At 42.2% G+C, this 19679-nt stretch overlaps 1 protein-coding gene across 1 annotated transcript; it reads left to right on the forward strand.

Moving 5' to 3' along the window:
- Positions 1 to 2662: 2662 nt before the first annotated feature.
- Positions 2663 to 18018, forward strand: SDCBP (syndecan binding protein). Its single transcript, XM_036406751.2, has 9 exons — positions 2663 to 2795; positions 7162 to 7243; positions 10098 to 10176; positions 12684 to 12793; positions 13105 to 13263; positions 14265 to 14440; positions 15621 to 15792; positions 16353 to 16444; positions 17304 to 18018. Exons 2-9 carry the CDS (start codon positions 7193 to 7195, stop codon positions 17356 to 17358), a joined length of 894 nt encoding a protein of 297 aa, XP_036262644.1. The 5' UTR covers positions 2663 to 2795; positions 7162 to 7192; the 3' UTR covers positions 17359 to 18018.
- Positions 18019 to 19679: the final 1661 nt, after the last annotated feature.

A 19679-nucleotide genomic window follows, 5' to 3' on the forward strand; every position in this document is an offset into this window, starting at 1 on the left:
TAGACATACCGATTTTTCATCAATTATCTTTCTGGTCTATTATGTTTTGTTCCTACATTTAAATGAACAATTTCTCAAAAGTGTACTCTTTCTCTCTCCAACAGCTGTTCTTAAGCAAGAAGAAACAGCTTTATGCAGATTTTCAAAATCTTTATTGAAATCATGTTTCACAATATACTGGGAGATGAGGATGATAAGATTCACTTCTGATACCAAGATGGATGTCCTGCAGGTGGACGTGGTGCCAGAGCTACTGCCCATAACCTGGACTTTGCTTGCTCTTAGATTATGTATCTGCAATAGTACACACATGGTATGCTCAACGAGAAATAAACCACATGGAACCAAGTTTTTGGGCTAGGACATCTTCATAAAGAAAATGAACATCCATTACAGTCTTGTGGGTAAAATCAGGGAGGGTGCATTGACAGTGCAAGTCGGATACCCACTGGAAAAGGCTGCTCCCTGGATAGCAGCAGGCTGTCTTGAAAGACCACAAAGAGATAGAGTAATGCAGAAAACAGCAAATAACAGCCTAGCTTTCTGGAGAGAAGAAAGGTCTTCGCAATTAGAGGAGCATTCAACATCAAATCAAAAGAAAACATCATCCTTCAGCTGTCAGCACTGGCACCCAGCAGAATTGCACTGGAAAACTCTCAATCACACACTGCAATTGCCATGCTACATGAACACTACAGTGCTCTTCATTCTACAGGGTGGGTCCAGGACTCCACTGCATTGAGCTCATTTCAGGATGAAGAGTGGCACACTTTGTCTGAGCACAGTTTTAAAACTTTCACTGCACTTATGTTAAAATCTCCTTTGGCTATGTAGAAAATGTAGCACTTCTAAAGCAGTAATCATCGGTCATCATTAAACTAGAGCTAGATTCCCTCCCTTCCTCCTGGCCCAGAAAACATGTAATACAGGATTTTTGTGAACTTATACCCTAAACCCAAGATTTCACTTCATATATATTTAATAACCCATAGTTGCATGACTCAGCAGCCAATGGTTCAGGTAGTGGCATGCAGGAAGGTTCCAGGTCTGGCTGATTGTTGGATATAGAAACAGAAGCCTCCTGAGCAGCCAAAGAGTTGCTGTTCCTCTGCATTCAGCACTGCTGTGGCTGCTACCCAGACCCTTGGTGCTCACCAAGGATGCTGGCAACTGGAGAGAATCAAGAACCAGCAAATACACTGCAACAACAACAGAAAAATATATATTGCAACAAAATTTCTGTTTAGCCTAACTAAGGTTATGGTTGTGCAGACAGCTCAAATGATGAAACAGCCTGTTAGAGCCAGAGTGAAACGAAACAACCTTCCCTCTCATTCCCATATCTCCTTCTGCTTCCTCCTTTCTCCTGTTTCCAGCCACACACTCCCTTGCTCTGGCTCATGCTTGTGATTGAGAGAGCCTTTTATTGCTAGCATGGCTCACTAACCAGCAGAAAAGCATCCATGTGTTTTGATTTCTCCTGGAGCAATGAGTTAAGCTTTCTCTCAGAAGAGCTGGGCAAATGCTGGGACTGGATGAGTGCAGGAGAAAGAGGCTCTAGGTGGGAGCAGACCTCCTTCCTGGTGGGTGCTGGAGGACTGCTCAACTCCTCTACTGGACACTCTTCTTCGGTGAAGAGAAGCTCTAGGGCACTCACAGCAAATTCAATTATCTGTGTGATGAACAATATTTGACAACAGGCAAAGAATTGTAATGAAGAAGGGAAGACTAAAAAATTGATGCTAGAGAAGTGCATACTCTAAATAAGGCAAAGACAGGTAACTGTGGTAATTGGCTCATGAAAGTCTCTTTACGAGCTTGTTCTGGGGTTTCTCTGTTGCTGGTACACTTTACATCGTGGCTTCTTCAGGGGAGCCTCTCCAGGATAAAAGCTCTGCTTGTGACGCCTGCCTGTAGGAGAAGGCTCAGGCAGGTGTTGCACCGTGGGACAGGTGATGTGGTCACTCCAGCTCTGATGTGTCACAGCTTGCCCATCCATGGCAGACATACAAAACAAGGCACACACGAGGCCGTTAGTGAAGTGTGCTTTATTACAGCAGAAAAAGAAAAAAAGTAGGAAAATGAGCAGAAAATCGTACTTTTTCTCCATGAAGACAGCAGCTATCAACCAATAAAGGCACACGAATGTGTCTAAGACCCTACAAAAACAAAGAAATCTCAGGGGGACGCTCAGATGGGACCTCATCGCTCTCTACAGTTCCTTGACTGGAGGTTATGCTGAGGTGGGGGCCGGACTCTGCCGTGACTGCAGTGAGGAGACCAGAGCAAATGGCCTTAAACTGAAACAGGGAAGACTCAGGTATTATAAAAATTGTTTCACTGTAAGAGTGGCACTGAACTAGGTTGTCCAGGGAGGTGATGGAGTCACCATCCCTGGAGGCATTAAGAGGAGTCTGGATCTGGCGCCGGGTGATGTGGTTTACTGGTTACAGCGGTAATGCCAAGTAGACGGATGGACTGGATGACGTTGAAGAACTCTTCTAACCTTGATGATGCCAAGATTCTGCGTGAGGGGACCGAGGCCACTGCCACCCCGTTCGCCCCCCTCTGCCCCACAGCCGCCGACAGCCCAACCCGGCCACGGCCACGGCCCCAGCCCCGGCCCCTTCCCCGCCGCCGCCGGAGCATGCGCGGGGCCGGGCCAGTTCCGCCGCCGCCCCCGCTCCGCTCCGTTCCTAGCGGCGCTGCCGGGATCCAGGGGAGCCGCTCCCCTGCCGCCCCTCTCCGTACTGCGGGCCCCGACGGACGGCAGCAAACAACCCCCTGGGCCGGAGGTAAGCGAGGGGCCGGCGGGCGGAGCCCCCTCCCCGCGGTCCTTTGTGCGCTCCTTGGGGCAGACGGGCGCGGGGCTGCGGGCCGGGCATGGCGGAGCGGGGAGGGGGCGGCCGGCGCCGGGGCGGCCCCGCTGTGCCGCTTGCGAGGGCGGTGTGGGTGCCCGCTCCAGCCGCGGAACCGTGTCGTGCTCCTGCGGGGCCGCCGCTCCCCGCAGCCGGCCGGGGGAAGGCTTCAGCCGGGCTCGGGGCGCTGCCGGCCCGAGGGGCTCCTCTGGCCGCGGACAGGGAAAGCAGCGCCTGGATAAGGCCCTGTGTGACTGCCTGTGCCCGGCCCTGGGGTTTGGGAGCGCCTTCTGGCCCCTCATTGGGGCTCTGCGGCCACTGCACGGCGGAGGCTCGGGCATTTGTATTGAGTTCTCTTGTGACGGGCTGAGAGGTGCTGCAGCAATGGACTGACACGACGGGCCTTTTCAGGCAGGCGAGCCCTGCTTCAGGTCTGAAATGGAGGCAGCAGGTTTCGGAGCTGAGCGCATAATGAGGGCAATTGCTCCCAGGCTAATTAGATGTGTATCAGAAGGGAAATACTGAGTTATTAGTGGAGAACGCGTCTTACGAAACCGTTTCTCGGTTCGTGATGTCTCAGCCTGACCTTCGGGAAGTGTTGTTTGTCCTCGATCTGCTCTAAAGATGAATTTCGGGGCTCATAAGCTTCTAATTTCTGGAAGTGGGAACCAGTGTTCCACTGTAGGTGCCAGCATTGTGGCCTGCTGTACTTTTTCGATGGGCGACAGGAGGAAGACATATGGGGGGGGGCGGTTTTTGTTTTGTTTTTTTCCCCTCCCACAGTTTTGGCTGCTGGTGCTTTCAAAGACAGCAGTCACTACAGGCTGACCAGATTGGGGTTTCGCAGGACCATCCTGCTGTGTTTTGTTCATGCTTTCCGACCTGAGCAATGCGTCGAGAAGCCCGTCTCCTCCCAGCCGGGCCACCGAAAGCAGTTCGGGATCACTCCCACCTTGGAGACTTCCTGCTGGCAGGCTCAGGGTGTCACGAGTGACGCCGTTCATACCTCTCCCATCGGTGGCCCGATACTTCCCTTTGGCAAACAGGATCTCTCCTTAGTGGGACGTGCTGGCAGGGGCAGTCAGACTTCCCAGCCAAGTGTACTGAAGAGAGGGGCGAGGTCTTTACTGCCAGGTTTTGCGGGTCACCAGCTGAGTTACAGCTCCTGCCCCATGCATTTCCTTTTCATTTCTACGTCCCTAAACACTTCCTCTCCTCACAGTATGGAAATGATCAGTAATTCTGATGTTGGTATAGATTTTTAAGAGAGGAGAGGAGGTTGTAGTAACTCACATTTTGTGGTATCCACTCCCTGGTGCCTAAAGCCGTTACAGCACCAGCTGAAATTCATGTTTATACTGTGAATAACATTGCACAGAAATCGTGGACAAGTTCTTCCTGCAATTACTGGTGGTCCCTGACGGTGGCAATTATTACTTAACAATCCTTTTTTAAACTAAATGCAATATTCTTGTGGCTCTTGCATTATCTAACATGGGGTATTTGTGTTACCATATGCAAAGTTATCAGCTCACTCAATGCAGTTACAGTGGTGACTGTTCCTCTGGCTATTTAGTTGGAAAACCAAAACCGGGAACTGGTGAGTTTATGGCGAGGGAGCCAGCCTAGCCAGCCAGCCTTTGTGACAAACACTTGGGTTTGTTAACCCTTGGCTGGAGATGGAAGGCTGAGGGGGTGGTCAAGGGACAGGATAAACTTCTGGAGTGTTGTCTTATGTAATCTGAACACTAGTATTTCTTTAGCTTTGCTAATGCTTTTCTGCAGAGAGCACTGGGCTCCTCTTTATAAACTAGTGGAAGATTGGGGTTTTCTGGTAATCAAGTAACTGTGTGCAGAGACTGACGGTCTGAGGAGGAGAAATAAAGCTGGCCAGGGTGTTCCATGGAAGTTGGTCACTGGGGCAGGGGACCTGGCGCTGCCTGTGCTGTGCTCTGCCGCTCTGTGAATGCCAAGATCATCACCTGCAAAGTGCTGCTGGTGTGCCTCTCCTCACCCTGCCATGGGGTGACTCCTTTGGGAACACACTGTCCTTGGCCTGCCCTCCCCTGCTGCCAGGGGTGTGCTGACTCTGAACATGTGCCAGTGCTGGGACCAGCACCTGAACCTACCAGGGCTGCTGTAGCACAGAAGGAGATGCTGAGTCCGATGCTGTGTGTGCCTTGACTGGTGTCAGCAGCTGAATGGAGCATCCAGGAGCCACTTTCCTGACCAAGGGCTTTGGCTTATGTTTGCTATTGCCCATTTTGGATGAGCAAAAGCATTTCATTGTTTCAGGTTGATACTGGATTAAAACAGAACTTCAAACTGACCTTAAATGCATGTGTTATAGTTTCCAGGCTTTAACTATGTTTGGTAGAGTTGCAACAATTAATCAAAAAAGTCAGTGGCAATTAATTATTGTAATATAACAGACCACGTGTTTACAGTTTAGATCTCTGTCACATTTAGAGCATGCTTTTTTGAAGTTTTAATTGCAGTTTGACATGATACTGGAGCTGTTGGGCACTGCTGAGCAAACATAAAAGCTGTTGATGAATTTAGTGTAACATGAAGAGATGTCTATTGTGTTACTGCAGTATCACATTAGGCATCTTTGTGTGTGGTGTTCATTTAGAAATAGACTGTGTCTGCACTTATAGAAGCAATCGCTCAAGGATTTATGCAATGGTCACTTTTAGTCTGAAATTTTTCCTAAATTGCTACTTTAATAAGAACCTCTTTTCTTTGAATGAGAAAATGAATCGCCAAAACAAAAACCTTTAGTAAAACTTCTGTATTAGCTATGTTTTCAGTACCTTCTGTGACTTGCTAAACTGCATCACATTTTGTTGTCTTCTGGTTATGTCCCTCTCCATCCCTCTCACTAAAATGTTCCCATGGACTGATGTGGAATGTTTTATTGTGGGTTTCAAAAGTTCAGCTGATCTCAGTGAGAGTGTAAGTTAAGCAGCTCTAGAAAAATGAGATTTCCTGAAGCCTCAGGTGACTGGCTCTAGGAGAGCTGGATGTCAGCATGGTGCCTTAGAGTACCATGTGAAGTGGTTTAGGTTTTTTTTAGTTTTGCTTAGGGTTTGGTTTGTTTTTTTTGTTTTTTTTTTTTTTTTTGTTTTTTTTTTTTATTACTTCCTCATAAGTTGTCACAGGGACTCTCTGAACATCACATGACAGCCAGCCTGGAATTCCTGTGTTTTCAAACTCACCACTGACTGAATCTTCCTAGTTTTTACAGGTCTCTTGCTGCAATTAATGTGTTGTGAATGGAAGCCAAGGTCTGTCTAGAGGCCTCTTGCTGGATCTCATGATTTAGCTCCAGCCTAAAACCGAGCACCACAAAATTGCTTGCTGATTCCCCCTGCCCCAGCAGGATGGGGGGAGAGAATCAGAAGAGTCAAGTGAGAAGTCACGGGTTGATGTAATTAGATAGTTTAATGTGACAGAAAAGGAAGAAAAAAAAATTAAATAGTTGGAATATATAAAATGAGTGATGCACACTGCCACTGCTCACCCCTTGCTGATCAATGCCCATGCCTTTGGCCAGGTTTTCCCCCAGTTTATATACTGAACATGATGCCACATGGTATCCTTTTGGCCAGTTTGATTCAGCTGTCCTGGCTGTGTCCCCTCCCAGCTCTTTGTGCCTCTCCAGACTTCTCACTGGCAGGGCATGGGAAACTGAAAAGCCCTTGACTTAGTATAAACACTTTTTAGCAAAAACTGAAACAACTAGTGTGTTATTAATATTCTCATCCTAAATCCAAAACACAGCCCTAGGAAGAACATTAGCTCTATCCCAGCCAAAAGCAGGTCAGTGGAATATTAGAAGTGTTGAAAGTGTTTAAATATTTTAGACAACAGCGCGGAAGCTTCCACAGTTGAATGTAAAATGCTGTCCCTGTTGGGACAAGAGTGGTTAGGTTTTTCCTCCTAACCCTCATTGTAATTGCATCTTGGCCTCCTAAAGTCTTTCTTTGCTTCCTGTGAAATGTTTTGCTCTGTGTAGGTTTTCTCTTCATTGAGACCTAAACTTTGACAGTGCTAAGTATATTAAATAAAGCCTATTAGCCAAATGCTGCTGTTGATAACAGATTAAATGGGTAGTCTTAATGGAATTCATCTGTAGTGCCAGATATCTTTACTGCTGACTGGCAGGTCACAGAACACTTGTTTAGCACTTAGTCTGCTTAATTTATTTAAAAGAAAAAAAATTAAGGAGTTAAACTCAGTAAATATCTGAAAGCTAATCCTCTTGTTTGTTTGCTTTCCCATTTGATTTTTTTTCTAGTCTGCCCTTTGGCCAGTAGGACTTCATCAAAATGTCTCTCTATCCTTCCCTAGAAGATCTGAAGGTGGACAAAGTTATTCAGGTATGGTGGACTTTAAAAAAGATGAGTTTTGATGACAATAAGTTATCTAATATTTAATCCAGGAAAGGAGAGACTTATTGAAGCTGAGAACTTGTTGGAAAAGACAACCTGTTTACTTTGTAGCTTTATCTAATATGATTAATGCCTATTTTACCACCTGGATATATTTATTTTGCTTTATCTATTCATTTGTGTTAATTTGTCTTTAATACGTTTGGGTTTTTTGAAGTATAGATACATGGTCTTAAATAGACAAATATAGTCATTGTCTTCTCTGATGACTAAACTAATAAATCTGCTGCATCTCATTCCCAGTGCCAAATCTGTGGCAGAAAGTTTTTGTGGTCATTGGAGTAAAAAAAAAACCAAAAAAGCAGCACTGGCTGTCTTAATGCCATCTGGAATCAGACTTGTCCTCTGGCTATTTCATGGTAGTGACCAGTTCTTACAGTACATCCAAGATTATCACCTTTGTGCAAAACCCTTTATTTGTAAGAATATTGGTAGTTTTATTATTAGACATGATGAGGACTAAAAAATATCTGTGAAACAAAATAATGAAAAACACTTGAATGGATTAACAAGTCTATGAGAAGTTTGATGTGGATGTATTTCACAAGGAGTTTCCTTACTTTCTTCAACATTTTACCTCTTCCTGAACTTAACCTGTATTCCTTCCTGGTTTAAACAACAGCAAGAAGTTATAGTGTGTTTTAAGGTGGCTGATACTTCTGTCCTTGCTGTTTTCATTGGGAAGCCATCAAACAAACTACTAGAACAGCTTCTTAACTCTCCTGTGCTATCCCAAAATGCAGAGCCCTGTCTCATCTGTGTTTGTATGTGTGGGGTGGGGCTTTTGCAGTTGTGGGTGCTATGTTAGGTTTGCTCCTTGTTGTGTCCTCCCACTCCATTCTTCTTATGTAACCACAGTCCTTTATCTACAGTCTGGTAAAGCTGAACCAAAAATTGAGTAGCCTGGAGCCAAGAACAGGCTCCTTTGGCCTTTTATTGACCAACTGCTAGAACTTATATATTACAGTTGAAAATTTTCATAAATGTAATCAGTAAGCCATTCCATTTTCACTGATACTTTTCATAGAATTACTGAATAGTTTGGATAAAAATCCTCTGCAGCAAGCGGGGACATATTCAATTCCATCACTTTGCTCAGAGCCTAAAATGTCCCACCCTGACCTTAAATGTCTTCAAGGATGGGGCATCTAGAACCTCTCTGGACAGTCTATTCCAGTGCTTCACCACCCTCATTTTGAAAACCTTGTTTCTCATATCTGGTCTAAATCTAAATCTAACTCTCTGTTAGTTTAAAACCTGTATCCCTTGTCCTGTTGCAACAGGCCCCGCTAAAAGGTTTTGTCAGCATCTTTCTTAATAAGCCTCCTTTAGTATTGGAAGGCTGCTGTAGGTTTCTTTTCTCCAGGCTCAACAGCCCCAGCTCTGGCAGCCTTTTCTCATAGGAGAGGTGTTCCATCTTCTGATTGCTTCTGTGATCATTTCTTTGGGGCCTGCTCCCGAAGTTTCATGTCTTTCCTGTGCTGGGGGTCCCAGAGCTGGACACAGCACTCCAGGTGGGGTCTCACAAGGGCCGAGTAGAGAGGCAGAATCACCTCCCTTGACCTGCTGGCATCAAAGGCTAAATTATTTCCTTCTCCCAAAGAATGCATTATAAAAATGCTGTCTCTTTAAATAAGTCTGAGGCCATTCTTAGGAGAAGAGGGGGCAGAGTGCTGAAAGATGTCTGTATCTGCAATGAGTGACTAAGATTCAAATGACTGCTGGCTAAAACAAACAGACTTGTTACATTAAATATTATTCTAACCTGCTCTTTTTGTCCATCATTTGAGTTGGAGCCTGTGCTTCTAAATACACGTGATATTGCTAAATAATGACTCATTCTTGCTGTGAAACCTGTTTTTAAAGACAACTTCCTGGAGTGAACAGGACTGAGAAGTTTTCTATTTTTAAGCGTTTCCTTAACATCATGAAGTAATTGGACTGTCATGTTGTATTAGAAAATTTATGTGTCCCGTTCAGGGTAACGTTTCAGTATGCATTGAGTACTTCCTCCCCCTGCCTTTGACATTCAACCTCAGGAAAGTTACTGGAATAGCTATTTCCATCATGCTTAAGAGGCCTCTCTAAGGCTGTACTTTTCACTGGTCATGAACACACAAGACAAAAAAATAGAGCTGAGGTATTGAGAAGGAAGGAAACTGACTCACAAATATAAGAGAACTTAATAAAGTAAGCCAGTCAGCAATACAGAAATAAAGCTTAATGTGTTCACTGTAGTGGCTGTAGAAAAATCATCTTGGAAAGTCTGATTCTTTCAGAAGACATACTAGTAGCACTGGATTGTGTGGAACTTGACACCTGAAAAGAACTATGGATCTCACTAATAACGTCTATAAATGGTGTGAAGAAGTAAAACTGCTGCTCTCTAGCTGAAAAAAGTAATTGTGAAACACTCTGCTAAAGGTCACATCTTAAAACTTATTTGTAAGCTTTTTTGGACAAAGATAATGTTTCCTTTTAAGGCTTTTTAACTTGCTTGATGATGTAAATAGAACAGGTTGACAGGAAAGCCTTTCTGCATTATCACTGTAGCTTTGTCTCTGAGGAAGATACAAGTTGGTCTGCCAAAGTAGTTCTGATACTATTACAGCATGTTGTATTGAAGCTATTTATTTCACATAAAAAGTTTGACTTCATTACTTCAAGATGAATAGTAATTAGCATGTACAAGAGAAAAAGAAAATACCGAGTCTCCTGCCTGCATAATTAAGATTTATTTTTTCTTATGCAAGATAACATATGTGAGTTTCTTTGCTTTTAGGCTCAGACTGCCTTTTCTTCAAATCCAGCTAATCCAGCAATCTTGTCTGAAGCTTCTGCTCCAATTCCTTGTGATGGAGGTAAGCTCATGTACTACATAGTGTCCTATGGATAATGTTGTGGAAAGCAGTTTTGAAATCTTAAAGTTAACAGTACAGTCAAAAATAGCTATAAATATGTTACCCTATTTACAAAGGGAAATAAATGTTACCCTGTTTACATTTCCATTTTGGAAATGCTAACACCCACTTTGGTAAGGTGCTATAGGAGTCAAAAAACAGTGTTTGCTTATAAAAGGAAGTTGTGGCAAGCAGTCACCCTTCTCTTTTTGCAACCTTTTCCAAGTGAGCCTACCATAACAAGATCTGATGTTGATGCCTTTGGGCTCTGTTAGCTCTTACCTCAGATACTTAGTTGTCCTTATTTATCACATATGTATTTGTAAGCTTTAGAGGACAGCGTGAGTTAGTCTTTCCTCTTACACTGAGTTTGCTTTGGGACAGAGACAAATCTCTGTCAACAAGTGCCCAGGAAGCTGGCACTTCATCTTGTTGTGCAACCAACATAAAGCTTGCAGCAGATTTTGGAATCGGACGTGTGGTGGGAAATCCATCAGATCTAAAGCTGAATGATTTGTACTTGTACTTTCTCCTTCTTTTCTTCCATGTGCGTGTACATCCACAAAGGTGCACTGGTATGTTTGAGGTTAGAGCTCTGCTTTAGAAAACTTAAGTCTAAAAGGCCTAAAGCCTTGTAACTAGCAAGACCAGCAGCAGTGCTAGAATGGTGGTCAGGAACGCTGCTCGATCAGAGCAGGATGGAACTTTGTCTCCAGTTCTCCTCTGGGTGCTTCTGTATCTAAGATGACTTTAAGGCAGATATTTGCATAGCTCACCAGAGTTGCCTCTGGTAGATCCTGTCTGGATTAGGTACTTACATGGCCTAACCTCACCACACCAAATTTGAGTTTGCTTCAGCAGTCTTGGCAGCTCTGCTGTCCATAGTTTGAATTCTCCTACATGTGTTTAGCAAGCAGGAGCTAAAACATAATTTTGACATCAGTTTGTGTGTGACTTTCTCTGGAATTCTGTGACTGGAGAATGTTTAATCATTCAATATATCCCAAATGAAAGAAGGCCTTACATCACCTATAGGATGTGCCAGACCCACTGGAAATGCTTCTGTTCTGACAGAAATGGGAGACTATACAACATCAAGAGTTTTGTGTTCTGCTATGTGTTCCATTATTTGGAGCACTCTGTTTTAAATGAGAATTTAATTCAGGCAGCAAAGATGCATCTGATGTAGTAAAGAACGAAATAGAAGAATTGTGTAGCTGCAGAAATCTTGTGCTGTGTTGTGCATAATCCTAGGGGCTTGCTTGAAAAAGCAAGCAAAAATAGAAAATTTAATCATCAAAAGCTTTTTAATCAATATTGATGAAGCTATAACCTTCTGGATTAGTCCAGAAATATGATCAGCCTGCTCTCATGCAAAGCAGCATATTAAAGAGCAAAAAAATCTCTTGTTTATACTGGCATTCACTTTGTATTGACCTTTGCTCCTTCCCAGAAAAGTTACTTTCTATTGCTGGTCAGACATGGATTCTTAAAATAGCTGGTTTTATACATTTTTACCCATAAATGAACACTAGAAACCCAAGCCTTGTGTACTGGGGAGTCTGGTTGCTTCTGAAGCCCTTCTTTCCACTGCCTCTCTTTCCAAGCAGCTTTTTCTGTCCCGACCCATTTAGTGAGAATGTCAGGGGGACTCTTACGAGTTCTCATATCTGGCACTTGTTTTATGGTGCCAGTTAATGATCTGTGGAATGTCAAGAGCAATATCAAGGTTATTTCCAGAGTTGTTCAGCTCAAGGTCTGTGAAGTCTGTCAGTTCAACTTCCTTTCCTCCCACTCCTTGTGCCTCCCTTTGCTTGGGTGTAGAGGGTTGTTTTAAAGGCTGTGTGTGTTTTGTCTTGTTGAGAGGCATGTATAAAGCCCCTCCAGTTTGAAGCGGTGACAAACTGACAGCTGCTTTCTCATGAAGACTCACAGCAGACTGTAGTGTGAACCTTAGAACCAGGAGGTTTCTCCAGAAACCTTCCCATGCCTCAGATCTGGAATATCCTTGGCGTGAATGCCTCTTGCTGTTTTTGAACTTGGTGGAAGGTCTCTGTGTGTGTTCTTCAGCACACCTGGTTTGGGGGTGGGGAAGGGAGCAGTTCTCCACTAATTGCCCGGAAATTCTGGAGTTGAAGGGCGTGTCCTTATGCAGTGCCGCACAGTGTTGGTTTTGCAACATCACCGTGTGTCTATTGTTGTTTGTGTTGTAAAGGGTGAATAGAGTAACTGAAACTGAAAGTTCTCCTCTAAGTTCTTTCTCTCGGAAGTGCTGCTTGTCTGGTTACTCTTCTGAACCAGGCCAGAATAACAATTGTGATTCAAGTGGGTCTTCTGCCATAATTTTCCAGTTAAATAATTACAAAAGCACAAGATTTGTTGAAGTAATTGTGCATGTGAAAGCAGTTAACTGCTCTTTCTTTTAAACCAACTGTTGTATTGATTTTTGTTTTGTTTTTCTCCTGTAGGCTTGTACCCCAGATTGTATCCAGAACTTTCTCAGTATATGGGCCTGAGCCTCAATGAGGAAGAGGTGCAGAGAAACTTAGCAGTGGCAGCAGCTGCTCAGCCACAGGGTGTAGGTACCAGTCATGCATATTCTAGAAAACAAAAGCGTAAAGACTAAATGTGTATCTAGCATTCTAGAGAGCAGATTATTGTTTGCCCTAAGTACCATACTTGACTGAGAGGTGAATTATTTAAGTTGCAGTGCCTATTTCAGTCTGTTCTGAAACTGAGCAGTCCATTTCCAATTTTGGGAGGGGGTGGGGGAGATTTGGTGTTGTGGCTTATTTTGTGTGTTTTTTTTAAACATCACTTCATACAAACTGACATATAGCTGTTCTTAAAAGTTGAAACTAAGTTGTCTGGCTGTTTTGTTTTAATCAGCAACTGGTAACACGACCTTCTACTAATTACATGGTAGCTCCGGTGACTGGAAATGATATTGGAATTCGCAGAGCAGAAATTAAGCAAGGCATCCGTGAAGCGATTTTGTGTAAAGATCAAGATGGCAAAATTGGACTTCGCCTTAAGTCTGTTGATAATGTAAGTGTAGAAGTTGCTTTTACCTCTAGAGATCTTACTGCTGGACTATATTAGTAGTGAAGTTAGGATGTGGTCACAAAATAGTCTTCTGTAAAACAATTTCTTATCTGTTACCAGAATATTAAAGTCCTTCATTAGACTTGTGATTAGATTTCCAATTAGATTCCCAGCTCTCTGGACTAGAAGCTGAATTTACAGCTGCAGTTTAATGCCTTGTGTTTTGTAAGATCTGAAAAATACATAAAATATTTTTTGTTTCACTTTAGAGTGTGAACTTGTCCTTGCATAGTTGCTGTGATACTTATTATCAGCTCAGGACTGCTTGTCTTTACCTTTGTGCAAATACTGTGCAGTACTTAATGTTCAGCAGTATGTACTCACTGCCCACAGTTTAGAACTATCTCCTTTTTTGTAAAAGGTGCTTAAACCATTTAAGCCATTTAATCTGAATGTTTTAGAAAATTTGAACTGCAGGTAGCATATAGGGTTAAAATACTTCTCTGTAGTTCTTCTAATGCAGAAAATGGGCTTTTCATAGAGTAGTATGGGGTGGTGTTTTTTTTTAACACCCCTCTCTCCCAAGGTATTATTTATCATTTGCTTTGATATGCTTTACTTTGTTTTTAGGTGTAGTTTCACTAGAAATAGTTTTGTAACACCTGTTGGAACAGACAAGTATTTAACCCTTTGCTTAAGACTTTAATGTTACGCTCATATTTTTTTATATTTTTAATATTTAGAGATCTAGATAGATTTGCTTGTTTTTGAACTTTGTTCTTGCATTAAGTGTCTGTCAGACTTTTAAATACATCTAGAAACAGACTGAAATTTCAAAATTGCCCCTTATAAAGAGATAATTAGCAGGTCCTTTTGTCTTGTCTGTTTGGCTGATATTGTGTAGAATGGGAAACTTTAGGGGCTGTGTGTTCTGTGACTGGTCTTCATCTTTAAGCAAGAACTTCCCTTTCTCCTCCCCTCCCTTTTTTCCCCCTCTTTTGTAGGGTATATTTGTCCAGTTAGTTCAGGCAAATTCTCCAGCATCCCTTGCTGGTCTGCGGTTTGGGGACCAAGTCCTGCAGATCAATGGCGAAAACTGCGCAGGATGGAGTTCTGATAAAGCACACAAAGTTCTGAAACAGGCTTCTGCAGAAAGGATTTCAATGATCATTCGGGACAGGTAAAGCCAGCTGCAGATACGGATTTGCCATAATCCATCACTGAGTAATTCTGAGGGATATGGATCTCCCCTTGCTTGTGCAGGTTTAACAAAATCTGCTTGTCCATGTGCTTCAGTAGTAAAGATCTTCAGAAATGTTCCCTTTTGTGGGGAGCAATCAAAATGGTTCCTAAATTGTAAACTTCCTGGGCCTGATGAGGCATAACATTTTTCCAAGATAAACTAGTGAGTGAGAGATGGCAAAAGTTAAATTTAAACTCTGAAGAGTTCTGTGCTTTTTTTCAGATACAATTTTTTTAATTTAGTTTAAGTGAAAGTCAACAATAAAAGTAACAAAATGTTTGCTGTATTAATTAATAGATTTGCATTTTATGTAGCATGATAGCTTTTCTTGTGAACTCTGTTGACTACATAGGAATTAATGCCAATTTTACTAAAAGCATGCTTGATGACCCGATATGTTTTTAAATAATGATCTTGTAGCTAACTGTATGTAGTAACCACAGGTCAGATTCAACATAAGGCTTGTAGGATGCAAGAAGACAGATGATATTTCATGTGACTAAGTGTATGCCTCAAAGCTTTTTCCATGTTCTTCCTGCTTAAGAACCAAGCCTGACTCAGTGGAGGGCAGCTGCTTTGATTGGGGCAGTTACTTCAAACACTGAATTAAAATACTGTGTCAGTAGATTCCCTGATCTGTCTACCACTTCTGTGCCCAGCATGGCACCCTCTTCCTCTGCCTTTTTAAGACACAATTTAAAGGCTTATTGTCCCCAAAGCAGTTGAAATGTTGTTGGGGAAGCCTTGTGCTCCTGTAGTCTACCTACAGCTGTTAAAACTGCCTGCGCTATTTTATTGACCTTGTAATGTTTGTAGAGAACTTTAGTGGATGTTTGTTTGGTTGGGGTGATGGGTAGATGTTGTATGGGATTTTTGTATTATTATAATCCAGATGGTGAAATATCTGTAGAACAGGGAAAACATGTAAGGTTTATAAACAAGTATATTTTAATACAACAATATTAACAAAATGAAGTTAAACCAAACAAATTTTCATTATAGAAAATATGAGTCCCTTACAGTACAATTACTTTTTATAAGCTAAAGATGCTAAAATAGAATGTGTTTTTTCCTATGGTTTAGTAGACTGAAGATTTTTATTTAAAATGTCTTTTAGACCTTTTGAACGAATTATTACCATGCATAAGGACAGCACAGGACACGTTGGTTTCATATTCAAGAATGGAAAAATAACCTCAATAGTGAAAGACAGTTCTGCTGCAAGAAATGGACTTCTGACAGAGCACAACATCTGTGAAATTAATGGCCAGAATGTAATTGGGTTGAAGGTAAAATAACTACTATGTGTGGGGTGTGGATAGCTGTGAGCTTTTTATGTTTGTATAGTGTGTTTTGGAGAGACAGAAAATGTTATAATATATTGTTCAGTGTTCATAAAATAAAAACTTCAGTCATGATATAACTTGACTGGAGAGACGTAGATGTTTTAGGCCTCTGTGCAGTTTTGTATTGGTTGTTAGGGCAGCTCATTCTCATTCTCTCTGCTTCTACTTGGCAAGGCTGGCCCGCTCTTTTTATCTGTAGTCCAACCTTGCTGGCAAAACAAAGAGGGGTAAACTTCCTCCTTTCAATATGCATCAAATTTTAGCAGGAATTGTGTATGACATCTGTGTCCCTTTTCTAGTCAGTTCATGCAAGATACTCATAACCAAACATCTATGAAGTGGTATTGCAGTTTCAGTGATTTGTCCTGAAGGTTGAGTGCTCCAGACAAGGAGTTGGGAGGGTCTCAAAGCCATGTGAAATGGGTCTAGAAAAAGCTCTTGAACTGCTGCTTTCTTAGTCAGCTTGAGTTGTGTTACTCATGTGACTTCTTGTTTACTGACAGGACTCGCAGGTTGCAGACATCTTGGCAACAGCTGGAAACGTAGTGACCATCACTGTCATGCCTTCTAGTATTTATGACTATATAATAAAGAGGTAGGTAATACAAAGCAGCCACAGTGTTATTTATAATCCAGTGGACAGTGACTAGAAAGTGTACTCATGATAAGACCTAATTACAAACTTTACTTTAGACTGGAGGAGGGGTGGGGATGCCTGAAAATTTGTTTAATCTGATGTTTTGGTCAAATTGGTGTGTGTTGGTACTGTTTTTAACCTATTCTACATTTGTGATGATCCTTTGCCTTTTCCTCTCTGGAAAAAGCCTTTTCTAAACTTCTTTTGACTAAGCCTGAATTTCTAAGAACTGAATACTACAAATATTTGTTACCTTTTAACTAAAATGTTGTTTGTACTGCAAGTAATTCTTGTGGCTTAAAAGTGATTCTGGGCAGGATAGTTTTGGGTTTCTTCCTAATCCTTTGGAAACAATGGCTTTCTACAACTAAATCTGTCCTGCATAAATACTTTTTGAAGTTGGTAGACATTAATAGTGCTTCAGGTGTAACTGAGTCTTTTTTTTGGGTAAAGGAAAAGGATATGCCCTTGGCTTGGTATCCTCTTTCTACAAAGCAGTTTTCAGTCTAACAGCCACCTTTCCCTCTGCTCTCCTTCCCTTGTGCTTCTACTCTGCTTGCACACATGCCCATACCCTGAAAGATACCAACCACACAGCTCAGGTGCTAATAGAAGCATTGAGTATTGTGGGCTTCTCTTCAATCTCAGGGTGCAGTTTTGTGCAGCTGTCTGTAGCAACTTATCAAAAATAGTGGAGTGAAAGTCTGGCTTCGGGTTTGCATTGAAAGACTGGTAGTGACAAAGCTACTGTGAGCAGAGGCTTGAGTGGTCTTCTATAGTTGTCCTACAAACCTGAATGACTTTTACTTTTCCTTAGGATGGCAACTAGCATCATGAAGAGCCTGATGGATCACTCTGTTCCTGAAGTCTAAACTTGCACCATGGATTTGTGTGTACATATATATAATGATGATTCCACTAAACTTGGGCTATTATACTCAGTGATCTCTTTCTTCTGCACATGAGCCTTTCTGGAGGCTGAGAGAAGATATGCTGCATCAAGCATTTGCATCTATAATGGCTGGGAATGTCACCGTTCAACATATCTCGTGTATTCACACACTGTAAAACTTGCAGCCTTACATGCTTGACAATGTGAAATTCCAATTGTGTTATGACTTCTTTTTGTAGGTCTTTTATTTAGCTTACTACTACTATAAGCCATTGCAACTAAAGGAACCAGGTATCACTTGCAAAGCTACATGTTGTTACCCAGGGCAATGCTGTGCTTTGTATGTCTAAGACAAATGAGTATTTTTACTGCTTTTTGTTTGCAAGAGTAGATTTGAAATAGCATATTAGAAGTAGGGCTAATACTAGTTAATTTTTTGTTCTAGTAAATACTGTTTACACAAAAATGCCACTTAGCTGAATATAGCTCAAGGCATCAGTAAGCGTTAATTGAAGTAGTGTACAGATACTCAAATCTTTTTATTACTTGTTATATGAATTGTAATGAATATGCTTCTCTCTCGCCTTAACCATGTTATTTTAAGGATTTAGACATAACCAAATAAATGACCAAAACTTTACATCCTGTGTGTGTACCTACTTAAGGTAAAACAGGCTTATTTTGTTGAGGTCAGTTTCAGCCAACAACTAAGATAGGAAATGCAGTGTAAAATATTTTAAAAATCTTACTCCTTTTAACACTGAAATGTTTTAGAAGGGGTAACTCTGGACTACTTTAAGTAAGATGTGTTGAATGGAAAAAAATTTTCACTGTGAGGGTGGTGAGGCACTGGAACAGGTTGCTCAGAGAAGCTGTAGAAGCCCCATCCCTCAAAGTGTTTAAGGCCAGGCTGGATGTGACCCCAGCAGCCTGGTCAAGTGGAAGGTGTCCCTGCCCATGGCTGGGAGCTGGGAACTAGGTGATCTTTAAATCCCTACTAACCCAAGCCCTCTTATGATTCTAACTCTCTTTCCACATTAAGCTTAACATATGGAATAGCAGCCAGCTGTTGTACTAATTGTAGAGTTGCAATTTCACTGTAAAATTGCCTACAGCTCGCTGGGTGTGCTGGGCCTGGCTGCGTTACTAAAGGTAATGAAGTAGGAGTTCAATTTAATTTTCTTGTAGGAGAAGGTGTGGGGCTGTGTTAGAGGCCTGTGACCAAAGCAGAGCTGATAACACTGCAGGGTGTTTCCTGAGTTGTATGTGCACTGAGTTGTATGTGTTATCAGCCAGATTGCTGGAACTACTGGGGCAATCCAGTGGAAAAAACAGTGGTAGACTGTCAGTCTTTTGTCAAGGCTTTTCCTGCTCCTCAGTCTGTCCCCTGTTCCCAGAGGGAGAGAGGGAGCACAGCTGAGGCCACTGATCCAAACTGACCAAAGGAAAATTCAACACCATTATACTCAGCAATAATTAGGGGGGAATCTTTCCAAGGCAGTTGTTGGTCTGGGCATCAGTCTGCTGTGGGAATAGGGGTATGATTACCTTTGCATCACTTCTTTTTTCTTCCCCACTTTCTATTGTCCCTTTGCTTAGTTCTCCTATCCATTGCAGTCCATAAATTCTTGTAGCTTTTGCACTTTTGAGTCTCTTGCCCCTCTTGCTGTGGCACGGGGTGAGCGAGAAGCTGATCATTGGGTTCAGCCCACCACAACAGGTCAGGAGTGTGTTCAACTGAGACTTGAAGTTTAATGATTGCCTTTTTACTATTTTTCCCCCTCTGCTCTGTTCCAGGTTACAGCTATGAAATCTAGGATTACTGAACTTCAGTTTCCCTCATAGTTGGCAGCAGCATGAAGTCAAAGCAAAGAACTTGAGTTCAGTAGAGGTATTATTTTGTAAAGATATATTTAGGGAATCACTTCAGCTCTTCCTTCAGAATTTACTTGGATCAAGAATTGGTCTGGGGGTGGTGGTGGCATCCCAATTATTTCTTTCTTTGTCCATTTAAGGGACATATGCAAAAGATTGTAAGAGATCACACCAAAAAGAAAAGCAAACATTTCAGAGCTTGGCAGTCTGCAATAAACAAGTCTTATCTACCACTTCCTCATTAGCATGTGTAGCTAATTGTAGCTTTTCCTGGGTTGGGAGACCTGCTCTTCCAGGAAGGACTGAAGTTCAGCAGTGAAGAAGTGTCTTGGTATGTAGCTTGCTGTTTCTCAAATGAATTTCTCTGTTATGGTAACCCAGAGAAAACCATTACAGCACTTCAGGCTGGAGAGGTGATCAAATTCA

The sequence above is a fragment of the Molothrus ater genome, chromosome 1 (genome assembly GCF_012460135.2).
Source record: "Molothrus ater isolate BHLD 08-10-18 breed brown headed cowbird chromosome 1, BPBGC_Mater_1.1, whole genome shotgun sequence".
NCBI lineage: Eukaryota > Metazoa > Chordata > Aves > Passeriformes > Icteridae > Molothrus > Molothrus ater.

Bases quoted from the DNA above. Each gene is read 5' to 3' on its own strand.
- SDCBP (XM_036406751.2), top strand. From the start codon at position 7,193: ATGTCTCTCTATCCTTCCCTAGAAGATCTGAAGGTGGACAAAGTTATT. The intron at 10,177-12,683 runs GTAAGCTCATGT...TTTCTCCTGTAG, and splicing joins TCCAATTCCTTGTGATGGAG to GCTTGTACCCCAGATTGTAT. The intron at 16,445-17,303 runs GTAGGTAATACA...ACTTTTCCTTAG, and splicing joins TATGACTATATAATAAAGAG to GATGGCAACTAGCATCATGA.